Source organism: Talaromyces stipitatus, genomic scaffold (genome assembly GCF_000003125.1).
Source record: "Talaromyces stipitatus ATCC 10500 scf_1105507295555 genomic scaffold, whole genome shotgun sequence".
In the NCBI taxonomy this organism is placed as follows: domain Eukaryota; kingdom Fungi; phylum Ascomycota; class Eurotiomycetes; order Eurotiales; family Trichocomaceae; genus Talaromyces; species Talaromyces stipitatus.
In genome coordinates, this window is record NW_002990116.1 from 3,384,125 (window position 1) to 3,400,778 (window position 16,654).

Sequence of the window (16,654 nt, forward strand, 5' to 3'; positions counted from 1 at the left end):
CCCGTCGGCATTGAGTTGTAGTACCTGAGTGACAGACCCAAAGACCGAGAATCGAATAGCCAAACCTCCTCCTCGACATCTATCTGTACTCTGGCATTCGAAGCGAATCAGTTTTCCCAAACAGAGTTCACATAGACCAATCCGGCAACAAATCTTAGATAAGACACGGAAATCGGCACAGGAACGGACTTAAAATGAGGCTGATCTGGCGTTATCGAATCAGATTCGATAATTACCACCCGAGAAGAAGCTGGATTGATTAGTCGATTTGTGGGGACCGGTGTCGTGTGTTCTGTCTACTTGTCCACTCGTCTGTCCCGGGTCGTGCAGTGGGCATGAACACCATGGAATACGTACGTATGCCTCATCAATGGGGAATATTCACTGATACGTACTTACAGTACAATCCGTACGTGGTAATCGTGTCAAGTACGGTTTAAACGATAAATCGCGCAAATCAATTCTGCACAGTGTACAAAAAGCGTCTGAAAAACGACACCGAAAAAAGAACAAAAGAATATCTCCGAAGAAGAAACGAACATTACCTAGCTACATATGCATCCATCATGCACGTACATAGTATGTACGCAGGTGCTAGATACGTAGACAGAAAGCTTGAACTAGTCATCAACCCTATCACCGCTGACGACTCGTTCACCGTCTACTCAGATTAATCCATGACTCCGCATTATGATCCGCAAAACTAGTTGGTCCCTGTTTTTTGGTCAATCCTTCGAGGATTTGTATGCTGACTTGCCTCTGTCGAGAAGCAGCGATTTCTGGAAAAAGTATAGCCCGAATGAGGGATTTTTCTCGCTGGCAAGCAAGTAAGTAGAAGATAGAAAGTCGGTAAAGAGGCTGGCCGGACTGCCGATGTCTCCCGTTCGGCCCGATTTCCGTTCTTTTTTCTTCTTAGAACCTTCGATGAACTTACGCAGTACGGTAGAAGGGGGTTATATTGATTGTTTGATTGGTTAATGAAGGGAGAATTTGGATCAAGAATGAATTTTACGTGTGTGTCGTTGGTAAGTATGCCTCTTGATTGGTTGGATGTCGGGTTCGTTGTTTAACTCCGCGATGCATACTATGATACAGACAACTACTCCGTACAGGGGTAATGGAACAGGGTGAAAGATGTGACTGTGATGATCTTGGGTCTTTCTTTTGCATATTATTGGATCATGACTGGCTTGTATGACGGATTATTTCCGTCCAGTGCTTGCCTGGTTTTCCAGCATTATCCTCGACCAGAGTAACCCGTAGTAAACACGATGAAGCTATACAACGACAGAAGATATGCTTCCGCATACAGTAGCAAAAAGATGCATCCCATGGCAAAAAGATATCCTGTCCACCTGAGCAAAACATGGTAGTTAGGATAAAAAGAGAAAAATACATGACATCGACCGAGGCGTGACTCGAACACGCAACCTTCACCACCGGAAAGTGACGCGCTACCATTGCGCCACCCGGCCATTATCAACTTCGTTGCCCCGAAGTACTCTTATGACTTTTTCAATGATGTGTAACATATGATAGGGCTTCCTGCACACGTGAGATGAATCGATGATGGCAGAGTATAGAAAATGATTGAACATCTAGGCCTTCTGTTGAGGTTCTCGGCCAAAAGAAATGACTCCCATCGGCCAAGTTACAATTTGCTGTCGGAATTTATGTCGAGCATACATTACGATCTTTGGACACAATCGGCTTGTGTGTAGATAATGTAATATCTTTGGACTCTGAGAGATAGTTCAACGTATCGAGATGAATAGTTAAACGTACTCATATTAGATGGTCGAGTACGGCGATATATAGCTAACTAAGGGAATCAGAAAGTGCTAGGTATGTACATGAGCTGTAGGGTGAGGCGGCGTTCCAACCTGATATGCTTAGAAAGTAGAACCATCTGTGAGACTTCATAGGGGTGCGATTTGTTATTGACCGTAGGGGGACACATACGTAGCGGTGTTACATGCACATGTATGTTTGAATAGAACTCTTTTCGATGGATGAATTTGCTCGTCCTTGCATTCTCTATCAACCTATCTTTTCTCCTGATTATTGTCTTCTTCTCTCGGACAGACTCAAAGCACAGCCATGGCATCAAACCAATGAAGCGACTGGGAAAAAGCGAGCCACAAGGATCGCGGCCGAGTTCCTGAACAGGAGATGATTTTGGAAGTCCCTTATTCCCCGATTCGGAATAACATATCATTCCACCACTCCCGGTATTGGCGTGATCAATCTCGAGGTCCCTTCCTGTTTCGTTTACCCTCTAGGTGTCCAATAATTGTTGATCTCAGCTCGTAACTGGCTGGTGATTGACTAGATGGTGGTAAGATACCTTGACAAATCCAACGCAGCCAAGTAATAGTATCGTGACAGAGTACACGATAGCATAGACGTAGCATCACTTGTGGTTGTATTCGAGGATAATTGTCGTGATAATCAGATTCAATACGTCTTCTCGTTTGTTAGATATTAGTAATTAGTTTATGGATGGATATATTGGCCTGGATTGAACTAACCACCTCGTCACTTCCATCTTCTTCTTCGCTATCGACTGCGGGCTTGTTGGCGTTCTTGAAAGGAATAGACTCGCCAGCCGACCTCCGTACCTCTTCCTCCAAAAAACCTCTACCATTCTATCTCCTATCCCGTCCTCTCGTTCCCCGCTCATAGATCACCTATGTCACTGTAACAGCCTTAGTACTCTGCTTGTACAATGCCATAAGAAGTCTTGTTGAATTCTTGCTGGAATACATGTATCCCGAAGAGGGAATAATTACAAAAGTAATATTTATCAAGTAATATTTATCTTGTAATAACTGTCTCGTTTGCTATTTCGTGCATCCGGTGAATAGTTCTTTTGGCACGGTGCTGAGATCGACACGAACTTGGCAAAGCTTGGTAACTTCTGTTTCACCAAACATTAATCTGTCAGAAGAGAGAGCCAAACCTTATTCAAGAAGGAGGGCGACTTACCGTTTATCATCCTGGTTGGAGCACATGAAGCTCTGGAGATGTATAATGTTTCAACGAATGTCAGGTCGTCGTCGCACGATACGACGCGATAGAAATCTTTGCGGATCGGCTTATTCTCTGAAACAGATTCTCCCTATTTTAGTCAATATCATGCAATGTATACGAAAGGGAGTGAAGAAGGGATTTACCTTCTTATGAACCAGCTCCTTATTTCACGGACCTTTTAACATTGTTTGTATTCGCACCAGTGCTTCTTGAGCCCACCGTGACGAGCGGCATCATAATCCTCCTGTATATTGATACCGTAATGGCATCGTGCTAAACAACTTTGCACTAGATTGCCCTCAAGGCCTCGTAGAACAGCTCCACTGTGTATGTTAGACTCATGTTGATATATCATCATTCTGAGAGGACACTCACCTGACTAACGCTTGCCATCTGGATTCCAGATTAGTAACTTGCTTTTCAAGATCCTATAGACCTGACCTACGCGTCAGGAGGTTGCAAAATGGTAATCTTCGGGTTCGCTTTGCAAAGACGATGGTTAAGATATTCGCATCCGCCGAGACCGCTGACAAGGAGTATCGCCTTCAAAGGATGCCCCCCATCTTGACCTTTCTCGCCTGGTGTTGCACAAGGCATATTACTTGCTGCACTACCAAATCAAAAATCTCCTGCACTTGATGCCTAGTAATATAGTCAACATTATAAGTCCATAAGGTCAATACTTTGGAGTTCCTCGACTTGGACTTACTCGCTGAGTTGTAGAAATCCACCTTCCAGACCAATTAAAGGTTGGTTAGGAAGTCCTAATAGAGGCAATTCCCAACCGACGTCATCCTGATCATCCTCCTGATCGGTCCTAGTGTAGCGTGGTTCGATAGAGTCTTGCCAGTATTGAAGAGCTGCATTCCCCGTGTGCTCTGGGAGAAGTTCGAAAGCTTGAAAACCGGGTAGGTTTTCGAGAAATTGCTCGAAGTGCTCATCGAGTATTATGGAGCCGCATCCATCGCCTAATTGATTAGAAAATAAGATAAGGACCAATCTATTCCAGATTACCGAACGAGACCTACCACTTCCTTCAACAACCCCCTTCAATCTAAGAGGCGAGAGGTCCTGCACATGGTATAATAACAAGTCCTAGAAGATGATACAAGTAAGCCACCGAGGTCCGTACTCAAAACTCTCAGAAAAAATATACAACCGTGCCACCGCCAACATCGTAGACAATAAATGTGTCTCCTTTCCAAATTTTGTTTAGTTCTGATGCCACATGTGAACACATGCTGGACTCACGTACCTTGATTGTGTTAGACTGAATTGCTCGCAACGAATAAAGAGCTGCGGCTTCTGGTTTTGATAACAGAGATAGCTGATTTTCTGTTATACCAGAACCAATGGCTATCTTCATAGTTGCATCTTTTGCTTTGTCTGATCAGACAGCCGGAATAATAAGGATATAATTTTTAGTCATATGATTGGCCGCAGGTCCAAAGCTGCGTTCCAGATGTTGGTGAATCATGTTCGGTCAGTTTTTGCAAATATTCAGCGGACACATCAACGGGAGACTTTTGCGTGAAATCAAGCAACCTCTTGGCTCTGAGTGATGGACTATATCGATAGCCTGGTCCTCGTCGAGCAGTAGCTTCACACCACGAATTGGCTCTTGTGGCGAGGCCAGAGCCTACCATCCCCAAAGAAAGCGAGTTCCCGTAAAAGCCATTACTGTAGGCACCTTGGAACTTGTTCCTAAAGAGTGTTAGCTAACTGCATCAAGGATGTTTCCATTGAACTCACTGTTTGTCCTACCTGGCCATGTAGATACTACCTCGATTTGCTGTTGCTCGCCCGCAATTGCCCAAGCAACACGGTAATTTGGCCTTAGGCCTCGTTGGAATTTCATAGCTGTTTTCAGGGCATACTGACCCGCTGTAAGTCGTACCAAAATCAAGCCCTATGGTAATGGACTGAGTTGTGCCCTGTGCTGCCATTTTCAAAGTTGGCTTTCCTTTCAAGAACGGCTTAGATCTCAAATGTAGCAACAATCTTCAGAATGAGACGCTTGCTAGAAGTGTAGGAAAATGAGACTTTGAGAAGAAGACGCAGAGGATGAGGAATATGAAGAGATAAACGATTCCTAAGTTCAGGTGAGGACAGGATGATGTTGAAGATGGTGAGATTGGAGAAGTGAGGTGGAAGAGAGAAAGATAAAGCGATCGAAGAGTGAGAGGGGGAAAGAAGACGCCTTAGGCGGGCACGATGCAAACGAAAAACACAAACGGTCAGCTGAAATCGCGTCTCCAAATCTTTGACATGTGAATTCTCTTCAACTCAACAAGTCCCGATGAGCCAGAGTTAAAGACTTTCACCTCTCACATCTTCTCCCTCCCACGGCAGATTGATAAGCCCAAGTCAGCTCAAGATATCCTCACTGCCAACAGACATTTGATCGTGATGACTGGTCATCTGCGCAGAACCATGGATGACGAAGACTTCACCTCTGCGGAGAGAAATGTGCAACACTGTGAGACTGACTGATAATATGAATTTTGAATTATGATGGCTAATAGGGGATGTTCATGGATAGTACCAGGGTCAATGGAACAGCACTTCTCCGCTGTAGAAGAGGTTTGTCAAGTCCCAAGCCAAGAAGGTGAGGTATTGACTATTCTTGTCATCATAGGAACTCCGCAGCATAAAGGCCGAGGCACTGATGCTGCGACAGAGAAATGCTCGCTTGACCGACGAAATCAACTATCGTATCAAGAGTGAAATGAAGATGGAATCGGCATTAACGGGGATCAAAACAGAACTTGAAAAAACACAGCAGGAGTTCGATCAGACCGAAACCGTTGCTCGAGACAATGCACCAAGAGAAGGGGGAGAGATCAGGACAGTCAACCATGAGATCGTAGACTTTCTCTATGGCCTGACGCATGAGTACTTATCTTTGAAAGAGACACTCCGCCGAGAAAGAGAGCTTTCTGCTGAAGCCAGACAAGCTGCCACTGAGTCCGCTAATCATTATCAGAAAGTAGCCACGGATTTGATGACAAAACTAAACTCACTACAGACACGGGAAGAAGCATTGTATGATGAGCAGTGTTCGTCCGAATGGCGCAAGCTTCAACAAGACCTTGACTCATGGACAAGACGAACCTTCAGGGATAAGTCAGTTATGGGTTATATGACATTGACAAATTTGCGGAGGACATCGTCAACCATAATAATACCTGAAGACATGTTGAAAAATGTACAGGGGAAGCGTGCCTATATTCAGGGGTTCATCGCTGGTATTATCTTCGATACTGTTTTCCGTCGTCTCTTTGTCCTCAGTCCCACTATACGATCTGGACGGCTGTTGACGGCAGTTGGCAAAGTTATAAGAGGCTCTGGTCAGTACTCACTGCGAAATACATTCTACAACCAATACACGAGGCTGACGTGGTACCAGAAAGTAGCCAAGCGTGGGAAACCTGGAGATCGACCACCAGCAGAGCTCTAGGGGATCGTCATACCTTCTCAAATCGCCGCCTAAATAATGCCTGCAACCAGCTCGTACAAAGCGTCGAAGCCTTATTCAGCGAGTACTACAGCCCAGGCGTTCAAAAAGAAGTTGTGAATAAAGGACTGCGTCAGATCTTCGAGGATTGTGTGGCGTTTAAGAAGAAACTCGAGTATCAGGAGTTCGACTATGATTTTCGACGAAGTCTTCCCGGCGCTGCATATTCCTCAGAATACATGAACAGCTCGAATTACGTAGAGGAAGACGGTAGTATTGTCCAAATAAGTATCTGGGCTTCTCTCTACAAGGTGGCTTTCAATAATGAAGAGCTTCTCATTGAGCCTGAGGCTGTTTGGACAAGTCAGCCGGACCCAGTCGGCGATGCAGAGCAGACATGAGATATCGCCCTGGTGCCGGACAACAGGTTAAGCATGAAGTGGGAACTGGTGAAGATAATGACGGATTAAGTTTCCTTGCAGTTTAGAGTCGATCAATCATGGTCTTCCTAAAAAAAATTATGGAGCATGGGGATAAGTCGAAGTAGGTGGCGAAGAACCGGGGGACTGGAGCGGAGATTACCCATAGACAGTTTGGAACGAGTTGAGTCTCAATGTTGGTATTGATGATCTACAGGATCTTCGCGTGCTTAGTCTTTCTCTACTATTAAACAACAAAAGGGAAAATGTCAAAGTGGTTAGCACCCAAATAGGAATCTGTTGGAACGCAATACGCTATCCCTAATTGGGAATCCATCATAATACTAACATGAAGAAATTTCGAGAACTAGATTCACATACTGACGAGATATAGACATCCAATCAGCTTTATATGCCTATGTCTACAAGGTTCGACTGGACGTCATCTCATGATCTAGTTTGTACAGGACCTCACATATAAAAGAGGTCAACATTCCTGACAAGTTTTGTGTTGGAGGGTGTGCATCAATACAGAGAAATTCTCGGCTCTAAGTTCTTATTATTTGCCTATATTCCGTATCCATCCTAGCGTAACCGAGCTCCAACAGAATCTCAAGATCATGTGATCAACCAAACCCTGAATTACTTGATAGTCTCCTTCCAATAACGTGGGCTGTGAATTCCGACTCTGCCAACTTCTCGTGGTGCAGTTGGTAACATCACTCAAGTGGCGATGGCCAAGAGCAGAGCGGCGATTACAGGTCTCTTGTGAGCCTAATATCACCTGGGGATCTACAGGAATACTGCGGCGATCGGAAGTTTCAAACGTTCTCTGTCAGATACGAGAGAGCTCACCTACTACGAACAGATGCTGACGCCTTTCTATCGCTCTCTCTACATCCAACTGCACAGTCTACATGTCCTCCCTCGGTAGCCCACGGGCTCATGAGCTCCGCTCTTCACGAGCAACAACGACACGGCTCTCCATTAGCGAGGCCCTGACCTCATAGCTCTCCGGAGCACACTAGGAGAGATACCACTATCGCTCCTCCGACTACCTGTACTTGTGGAGGTATTTTTCCCTTTTTCCTTCGGGTTTATGGGTCGTTTTTTCTCCATACCATCAAAATCCTATATACTTGAGGGAGTGGCTACTTCAAGGAACTGCAATACCCCAGGGTTAGGGACCTGGGATATATATTTTTGTTTGGGAAGAATTTCAGTACACCGACTTCTGGACCACGGCAGCTACGTGAAATGCGCCTAAGAGCCTATTCACGTATGATAAAGCTTTTTAGTTATTGATGCCCAGTTATTACCCCTGGCGGTTTTTGTCTCAATAGGGAATTGGTAGGAAGCGTGCGAGTCACGAACTACGGCCGTTAAATAGAAACGTACACACACACACACAAGCGGCATACCAAATCATCGGCATCTGCCCGAGCCCAGACTCACTGGAAGAAAGTCCCACCGCAGGCCTATCAAGATCTCGAGATTACCACGTTCCCAGCTCGCCCAGAAGAGCTCAAACTTCCGCACCTTATATTAGGGCGAATCCTAGCTGCGCGCTCCAAGCATGGTGACTTCGCCGACTACCACAAGCGGTTCAATCGTCAAGATGCACACCTCCTTTGCTGATGTGGCACGAGGGAGACACCAATAAATTTCTTCTTCTGCCGGATTGCAAAGAGAAAGATTGCCTCCCCCCCTGCTGGATCTCCTGGACCCCCATCTGAAATCATCCCCTTCCTTCTAGGCACTCCGAAAGGCGCCATGCAACTAGCTACCTGGTTCTCAGAGTCTCGATTGTTCGAGAATATCTGTCCTCGACGCGCTCTTCTTAGCACCTAAGCTAAGTAGCCACAACTAACTTTATTATGTTCCTTTTTTCTTTTCTTTACCTTCTTTTCTTCCATCTTAAGATCTATCAGTGTTGAACAGGTTAGATTCGGTCATGGGGAGTAGACGGACCACTGCAGCTGGCAGCAATATCCAGCCTCTACATGCAGAGGCCATTCATCTGAACACGGCAGTTATGTAAAAGCGCCAAAGAGTCACTTCTTGTAACTAGTCCTTGACACCTAGGGTTTAACCCCCTGGTAGCCTTTGTCCCACTAGGGAATGGGTAGACAGTGATTAATCACGGCCTACAGCCGTTAAATAATGACACACACACATCCCAATAACACGTCTAGAAATCGAATCCAGTGATAGATAATACTGCCCTTTAAGATCATAAATTGTTACATGATGCCGCAAAATATATCTGAAGAAATGATGAAATTTATCATACCTCATAGATAAATAATTGATCATAGTACATGATAAAAGCAACATGAAATATAGCAATTTGCCGTGTTAAAACCGAGTATTTTATACAAATACTATGACGGAGGGTCGGAAACGGCGATGATTCACCGGGCGGACTTTGAACGGGGATTCTGCAACATCCCACATTAAAGTCCGTACAGCTCACAGCCTCCATACTGGATCACCTAATCTGTCAATAATCGGAATTTTATACATACATATGGAACTAACGCTTGTATACATGTCAGTACGAGCTTGAAATCATGTGAGATCTCTCGACTATAAAAGGCGTCGCTAGAAGCATCCTTCGGCCGGAATTTCTTCAGTAATTATCGAAAGAACAAATAAGCCTCATAGGACGATTCGGAACAAATCTGTAATCAATTAGGGACAACTCGGTCAACCTCAATCATCAAATAAAACTTTCACAAGACAATATGCGTGTTTTCGTCACCGGAGCAGCTGGCTTCATCGGCCGTGCCCTCACTCAAGAACTCATTCAGCATGGCCATTCAGTCCTCGGATTATCACGCAGTGAGAAGAACGCAGAAATTCTCCGTAAACTCGGTGCAGAATCCCACCATGGAGATCTAGAAGACGTTGAGAGTCTTCGGAGTGGCGCAAGGGCCGCTGATGCCGTTATCCATCTTGGATTCATCCACGACTTTTCGAAATTCGAACAGAGCCTTGTTGTCGACCGACAAGCCATTCAAGCCATGGGCGAGGAGCTCGTCGGAAAACCATTCATCATTGTGAGTGGCACGATGGCATATCCGCCGGGAGCACTGTCGACCGAAGACACCGAGCCTTTAAGAGACGGTACACTTGCTGCACGAAACCTTTCGTCCGATCTGCTTTTCAAACTGTCTAAGGAGATTGGTGTGTTGGGCGCCGTCGTTCGCCTCGCGCCAACTGTACACGGTAAAGAGGATCAGGGGTTCATGGTTATGATCGGGGATCTTTCGAAGAAAGCTGGTGGTAGCTATTATGTTGACGATGGTTCCAATCAGTGGCCTGCTGTTCATCGACTAGACGCTGCAGCCTTATTGCGCCTAGCGATTGAGAAGAAGCCCGCCCCTGGAGGAGTTACTTACAATGGTGTTGCTGAGAATGTATTAACGAAGGATTTCATGACGACGATTGGCAAGAAACTGAATGTTCCGGTTGAAGGCAAGCCACAAGCCGATGTAAATCAAGCACTGGGCTTCTTTGGTCATTTACTCGGCCACCATAACCCTACTTCGAGTGAAAAGACACAAAAGACGCTTGGTTGGACGCCGACTCAAATTGGGTTGATTGCTGATCTTGAGCAAAATTACTTTCTGTAATCCCAGTGTGACATGTAAATAGTGATTTCAGAGGAGGGAGAAAATAAGTTATGTATTATGCTCCAACAAGCGACATGCACCCTGGATGCAATCTTCCATAAGGCAACTTAGAGATCCTGGGTTTTATCTCCTGCTCAAATCCCGGACTTTCTACCCTAAGCTTCAACAGTCGTTGGTGTAATACCTAAAATAGTACCTAATCAAGACCTTGGACCACGCGTCAACAAGCAGGCTATGCAGAATAATGAGATTAAGTCAGTTTCATAAGTTTTCGCAGATCAAGTTGAGGTTATATGAGTTTAAAATATCAAGAGGGCTCGACTTAAAAGACCGTGTAAGAAGCAAGTTGAGACTAGCCGGAGTTGAAAAAAAGCAATGAAGCCATTAGACAGTAAGTATGAATACATGAAAGAGAGTTAAAGAAAGGAAAAATCAAGAATAGAAAAGGGTTATATGGCGGAAGCGTATCCTGAATGGAAGGAAGGAAACAAAGGTTGAAGAGCAAGTAATGAGTGTTTAGGGACGGTCCGAAACACTTGTAGCCCTAAAATGATACCGATAAGAGGCATCTGTTACTTACTTTTAACTTGGAGACACCCTTTGCCTTTCTCTACTTCGTCCAGTTCTCAGCCAAATGTTTCTTCCAGCAGAACTCCTCGGTACTAGGAGGACAGTTATGAACCAGAAATCCGTTAAGTCCTCCAAGCGTTGGCTTAAAGTCAATATAGACTTCACTGTGGAAAAGTGAAGCATGAAGGAAAGTCACTGTGAATGTGATCCACTTCTCGATGACTTCAACCTCCGTCGTGGACTTTGGTAATCGAAATTCCATCGTGTTTCTGGCAGAGCGGGGTTGAGATTTGACCTCCGAGTTGTTTGTAAAGTTCCAAGCGTAGTTTCTTCGTTTTTTCTCTTCCCAGTCAAAGTTCATGGCATTAATTAATTCATATTTAGTTTTAGCATCGGAGATGATTTTAAGAGCGGTCTTCCTACCCGGCGGATCTCCGAGGTATCCATTGTCGGAAACGTTGGATTTATTCCACTCTTCCGTAAATTCATGACGAGGGAAGAGATCTCTGAGTGGTCTATCAAAGTGAACAATCGCAGCAGCAATGCGTTTAAGTTCAAGCGGGGTCCAAGGACGATCATCAGGAGCAACGTGGATATGGAAACCAGTACTATTGTCCATCTCTGGTACTGTTTCGTTGAGAATGTGATCTAGCACTCTCTCGATCTCGTCTTTCCAGTCGCCATATTTACTGTATTCGAAGGCCGGCGATACAATTTCTAGCGGTACTAACAATAAGAGGCCAGCAAACAGCAATTAAAATGGGACTTTTGCATATTTCTGGTCTCTTCATGCGAAAGTGGCAACTGAATACTTACTACTATCGTTCTCCCCAGGTTTCATTGAGGCCTCGTTCACTATGTTCCACCTTTTATAGTCCCTGGACCCTTTTTCTTCGGTTTTCGGAAGTAAATAGCGAGATTCCATGGGATTAACGCCCTTGACTTTTCCGTGGGTCTCATTCCAGAGTTTTGCAAGTTCATCACAAACTTCCGGTCCAGATATAGGCTTTTGTTTATTCCCTCTTGGTGTCAAGCGATATTCGAGCTCAATACCAAACTTATAACCATCAAGGGTATTTTCCACTTGAGGCTCTTTATTTCCACCAGCCTTTTGAGCCATTCTGATACCCCAGCAATACAACTGTTACCGTTAACTTCGACGTTGAATGTGATCCTAGCTGGTACCAGTACAACTTCCGGGGAGTGACTAATGAGACTGGTTCTTTTTTTATGGATGAAGAAGAGAACCTGTTGGTTGTAATATTCCAAGAACTGGTATCATGAAGGCAGGAGGGGATCGAAGCCTTTGATATACCAGCGGCTGACTGGATGGTGCGTGAGTTATTGAATCACAATAATGACTGTTTCATACTACAGTCACTGGCTATTACAATGGTAAAAGCTTCTCAGTTATTGTGAGTAATAGATAATCTCATCTTAAGGGGCGAAGTTGTTAGTGTCTTTGTTACAAGTGACGAAAATGGGTGCCTTTAGGCCTGCGGTATGACTTCCCGTGGAATAGAGCAAACATATTAACCTGAATTAATAAAGAATAATTTGACATTTCCACCAAGTTTGGCTCCAAAGGATGAGTAACTCAATGACTGAGATTTTACTCATATCTTGAAAAGTCGGTGATCGTCCCAACTTCGGATTATCAGATGCCATTGGCCACTCTCGGAATCTCTTCATGATGACTGGGAAATAAGCCATTCGAAATCTATCTAGTAGTCTCGTCTCATCAGGATTTTATATATGTTTTATAATAATTGATAAATTCGGAACATTCTTCCCAAGGAATATCGCAAAGAACTGACAACATAGTAGTGTAACGCCGTTCAAGTTCTTCACACGTAGACTATTCTTGTATATATGGCAGTCTCAGGGGGAAGAGTGCGTCTTGATTAGGCGCACTTTCTATGAGCTAATCTGGATCTAAAGGTATTCTGCACAGTAGTTTTCAATGCATCATGAATATGGCTAAGAAAACCCTGAGATGTCCCTGGGTATCCTTATCAAATGCTTGCCTGACAGTCTTGTAGCTTAGATATTGTTCAATGATTGGACAGAAATTCTATTTATCTGAATCAAAAAAGATCCGAGACCCATCCACGTGCACCTATACCAGAAGAGTGAGGACAGACATTGAAATTAAGCCTAGATCTTGTTGTCCATGTTTCACAAAAATTCAACTAGACCATACAGCAAGAGTTCACAGGTCATATTGGATATGGTCGAGTGTAACGTGATTCTTCCGAGGAATACGAGGTGGCTGTAGAATATAGATAGTCAGTGAAAACCCTATTGTCATCCACATTGAAGAAGAGTCTTCCGAATTCTTGTGACTCCCCGTGACTAGTGATATTTAACCATTGCATACCATCCTGGTATAGCCATCAGTACCTAAGTCATGCCTTGGAACACAATGACTGTACCAAAAATGAAGCAATATATATCAAGGAATCGAAGCCATACTACTTTAATTGTTCTGCAGTTTCTTAATCGTTTCTATGATTCTTTTAGTCTCTCATCACGCAAGTATCGCACGCGAGAAAAGAAAATTCTACACTTCTTGCATCAAACTCTATACTATCTACAAGGGAGGTAAAACTATGGAAGAACGAAATTCCTCAAGTCCTGAGACAGTCATCCCGCCGGAGGTAACCAGAGCGTATGACGAGCTCAAGAACGAGGCCTTTATCCAAATATATTGCAAGCGATCCACCTATTTCAAAAGATGGCGGAAGATGACCAAGAAATACTTCAAGGCTGTCAACGAAAACAACCAACCCGCCATAAAAAGGTGGGAAGAAAATATCTATAATGTCATCTACAGATACGACAAAAGAATAGAAAGCAAAAGGCAAAAATTCATTGAACGATTCAAATATGCGGAGCTTGACAACAAGACCGTACCATCCTTGCTAGATATCGATGTGTTGAAATTCCCTCAGAACGTCAATCATCGCAGGGAGTTGATCAAACAGGAAGATGAATATAAGGCAAAAAATCAGCAGCTCAACCCTGATACGACTATTTCAAACGAAGAGCCTGGTAAAGATGGATTGTCAGCGGACGAACCCGTGACTTCAGAATGGCAAAGTGATACCGGATCGTAAGAGGTTATATTTCTCCTTACTATTGTTTGCTTTTAACCTTTGACTAACGGATCTTTGTAGGGTGTTTTCTGGGGAGCCATGATCATCTTCGGGGTAAAGATGTTCAATGTCTTGTGTACTTTGGCTGTGGGCTAAATATGCTCAGCCATGTACACTAGATGTTAGATACATAGGTAGCCAATCGATGATCCCATTTCAGGTACATAACTCTTCTGTCTTCACCTGATTCTTTGCTTCGTTGGTGAATATATGCTGGAGACACGCTTGAAGAATGTAACTTATATGCATACAATAATTAGCCAGTTAGGGCATTGCTATCCATTTAAGGAACATAGCGGGCCGTGCCCGGCCGCTAGACCGCATCGAAAACAAGCCAAGAGTCGGTCGAGCGAATAGTTCTCAAGATTGACCAATCAGAAGTTCATTTTGGTCGATTATTACCTTTTGGAACGGTTCTAGAAGATCATGGTAATTGTCTGAAAGGTTTGATGATGAGGTACGTATACAAGAGTTAAAGATACGGGAATAGCAGGGTCTATTGACTCTATATGTACTGTGGACTAAGTCTATATCACAAAACTTGAGAAAACTGTTACAGTACTGCATCGCCTACAGCATCGCACTCGATATGTAAGCGAATGGCTTGATTCAAACCTTCTTCAAATGGTAAGAGCTATGTACAGAAGTGAAGTAAATAAGCATGCATCTATTGGGATGAGGATCTATAAGCTCGACTCCAAATTCTGCCGAAAGATCCAAAGTTTACTCAGCAGAGTTGTAAGCGGAGCCGATAGTACTCAAAGAGCTACCGCTAATCAAATAACCATCGGCAACAAAGAAGTAGGAATAACGCTCAACATAATCGGTAGAATCCAGCCAGGGGATAATATTGTTAATGAAATCTGCCTGATCATTATCCGAGACACCAGTCAACTGAAACTCGGTGATCCAGATCTTGTAGATACCGTAACTGGCCGCAAGATTGTAGGCTTGGGTGATGTAGCTCTCAAGATCGGTATAGGCGGCATCCGCATACCAGTGAATGGCCATGGCGGTTTGACCACATTCGCCATTGCAAGCTTCAAGGTATTGCTCCATCCAAGTGAGACCCATGGGTGCACCACCGTTGGTCACGGCAGGGGTAACCAATTCAGCCTGGTCCTGGTAAGGGGTGATGTATTGCTTGTATAGAGCAGCAGCGGTAGAAGGGTCAATGTTTGATTGGCTGTTGAGATCGGGTTCATTGAAACCGAGAATGTGCTTGCTGCCACTGGTGAGGGCGGCTTGGACGTTATTATCCCATCCATTGGTGTTGGATCCCCAGAGCATAGGTACGAATTCAACACCGGAAGGGAGGTTGCCTCCATAGCTACCCCAGTTGTAAGCCCAGGAGGCGTCAGTGACAAGTCCGACGAGGCTGGCGTCGTTGTATGCAGCGCCCTTTTTGGAGTTGCTGCGCTTGGTAAGGTTCTCGGTGGGAGCAGCGAGAGCTGCTGTCACCATCGCGGAGGCGACAATAAGGCTGGAGAATGGAACCATGGTGGCTGTTTTGTAAGGAGGGGATTTCAGTAAGAAATGGATAGACCAAAGTCAGTTTTGTTGTATAGGAAGGAATGTGAATAAGTAGTGGACTCTGAAGATCCGAAGAGTTAGTTGAAGAAAAAAGAGAGAAGACTTCAGGAAGAGGGCGATTTGGAGATTTTATAGAATAAGGATGACAAAACTGGTAATATCCCATGGTCATCAGTTGAAAGCTACGCAAAGGAATATAGTTAACTAGGGTATTTTCGTATAGAAAATCAATTCTCCGAATTTGATGGGCCTGAACAAAGCTTGTACGTATGGAATTGGACCCATAATTGAAGCTCAGAGTGCCATGTGCTTACGGAGTCCAAACAGTGGCAAACATGAATTGCCGGATAATCCTTCATAAACCTAAGACGTAGGTGCATGACTAAAGTTAAGGTTACATGCACCAGGTTGGAGCTTACACGCTAGTCTGAGCTCCACTTAGCTGTAGTCTAGATATATCTACGGCATCTTGAGTAGGCGATTCGTCTGGCCGAAAGAGTACAAGATCTAGACCGAAGTAAACTTATAGCATTGATTGTTTACCGTTGAATTATCCAGTCATGTCCCCGTAACCTACTGCCTATTCTGGAACATTATGACTCATGCTATGCTCCTACAGAATATGCATGAAATATCAGGGTATACCACGCGCTGTATGAGTTGACTCATCCATGCTAAATATTTATTTCAATTGAAACGAGAATGTTTTTATAAGGGGCAGGCTCATTGACCATGATGGTAAGAGGTCCATTGACAAAATGAAAGACAGCAGCATGACTGGCGGGCAGTTAGTCCAAGATAGATTGATTCTGCGGAGGCCTCTACTTTTATCTTATAGAATATGAA

At 44.2% G+C, this 16,654-nt stretch overlaps 7 protein-coding genes and 1 non-coding gene across 8 annotated transcripts; 3 read left to right on the forward strand and 5 right to left on the reverse strand.

Moving 5' to 3' along the window:
* Positions 1-1,403: 1,403 nt before the first annotated feature.
* TSTA_123370 lies at positions 1,404-1,475 on the reverse strand. Its single transcript has one exon. It is a non-coding gene; the product is annotated as a tRNA-Arg (tRNA).
* A 1,736-nt stretch (positions 1,476-3,211) lies between these two features.
* On the reverse strand, positions 3,212-4,399 carry TSTA_123380 (uncharacterized protein; the record flags this gene model as incomplete). The annotated part of the gene is made up of 6 exons (XM_002482552.1): positions 3,212-3,356; positions 3,409-3,426; positions 3,479-3,643; positions 3,743-4,001; positions 4,062-4,128; positions 4,289-4,399. The coding sequence occupies 6 exons, from the start codon at positions 4,397-4,399 to the stop codon at positions 3,212-3,214; spliced, it is 765 nt and encodes a 254-aa protein (XP_002482597.1).
* A 55-nt stretch (positions 4,400-4,454) lies between these two features.
* TSTA_123390 (uncharacterized protein) lies at positions 4,455-4,979 on the reverse strand (the record flags this gene model as incomplete). Its single annotated transcript, XM_002482553.1, has 2 exons — positions 4,455-4,737; positions 4,798-4,979. The coding sequence occupies 2 exons, from the start codon at positions 4,977-4,979 to the stop codon at positions 4,455-4,457; spliced, it is 465 nt and encodes a 154-aa protein (XP_002482598.1).
* Positions 4,980-5,586: 607 nt separating this feature from the next.
* Positions 5,587-6,891, forward strand: TSTA_123400 (uncharacterized protein; the record flags this gene model as incomplete). Its single annotated transcript, XM_002482554.1, has 3 exons — positions 5,587-5,616; positions 5,672-6,383; positions 6,443-6,891. 3 exons carry the CDS (start codon positions 5,587-5,589, stop codon positions 6,889-6,891), a joined length of 1,191 nt encoding a protein of 396 aa, XP_002482599.1.
* Positions 6,892-9,656: 2,765 nt separating this feature from the next.
* TSTA_123410 (NAD dependent epimerase/dehydratase, putative) lies at positions 9,657-10,728 on the forward strand (the record flags this gene model as incomplete). Its single annotated transcript, XM_002482555.1, has 2 exons — positions 9,657-10,543; positions 10,650-10,728. The coding sequence occupies 2 exons, from the start codon at positions 9,657-9,659 to the stop codon at positions 10,726-10,728; spliced, it is 966 nt and encodes a 321-aa protein (XP_002482600.1).
* Positions 10,729-11,157: 429 nt separating this feature from the next.
* Positions 11,158-12,237, reverse strand: TSTA_123420 (uncharacterized protein; the record flags this gene model as incomplete). Its single annotated transcript, XM_002482556.1, has 2 exons — positions 11,158-11,843; positions 11,934-12,237. The coding sequence occupies 2 exons, from the start codon at positions 12,235-12,237 to the stop codon at positions 11,158-11,160; spliced, it is 990 nt and encodes a 329-aa protein (XP_002482601.1).
* Positions 12,238-13,729: 1,492 nt separating this feature from the next.
* On the forward strand, positions 13,730-14,236 carry TSTA_123430 (uncharacterized protein; the record flags this gene model as incomplete). The annotated part of the gene is made up of 2 exons (XM_002482557.1): positions 13,730-13,920; positions 13,954-14,236. The coding sequence occupies 2 exons, from the start codon at positions 13,730-13,732 to the stop codon at positions 14,234-14,236; spliced, it is 474 nt and encodes a 157-aa protein (XP_002482602.1).
* Positions 14,237-14,884: 648 nt separating this feature from the next.
* On the reverse strand, positions 14,885-15,775 carry TSTA_123440 (uncharacterized protein; the record flags this gene model as incomplete). Its single annotated transcript, XM_002482558.1, has 2 exons — positions 14,885-14,909; positions 15,003-15,775. 2 exons carry the CDS (start codon positions 15,773-15,775, stop codon positions 14,885-14,887), a joined length of 798 nt encoding a protein of 265 aa, XP_002482603.1.
* Between the last annotated feature and the right edge of the window lie 879 nt (positions 15,776-16,654).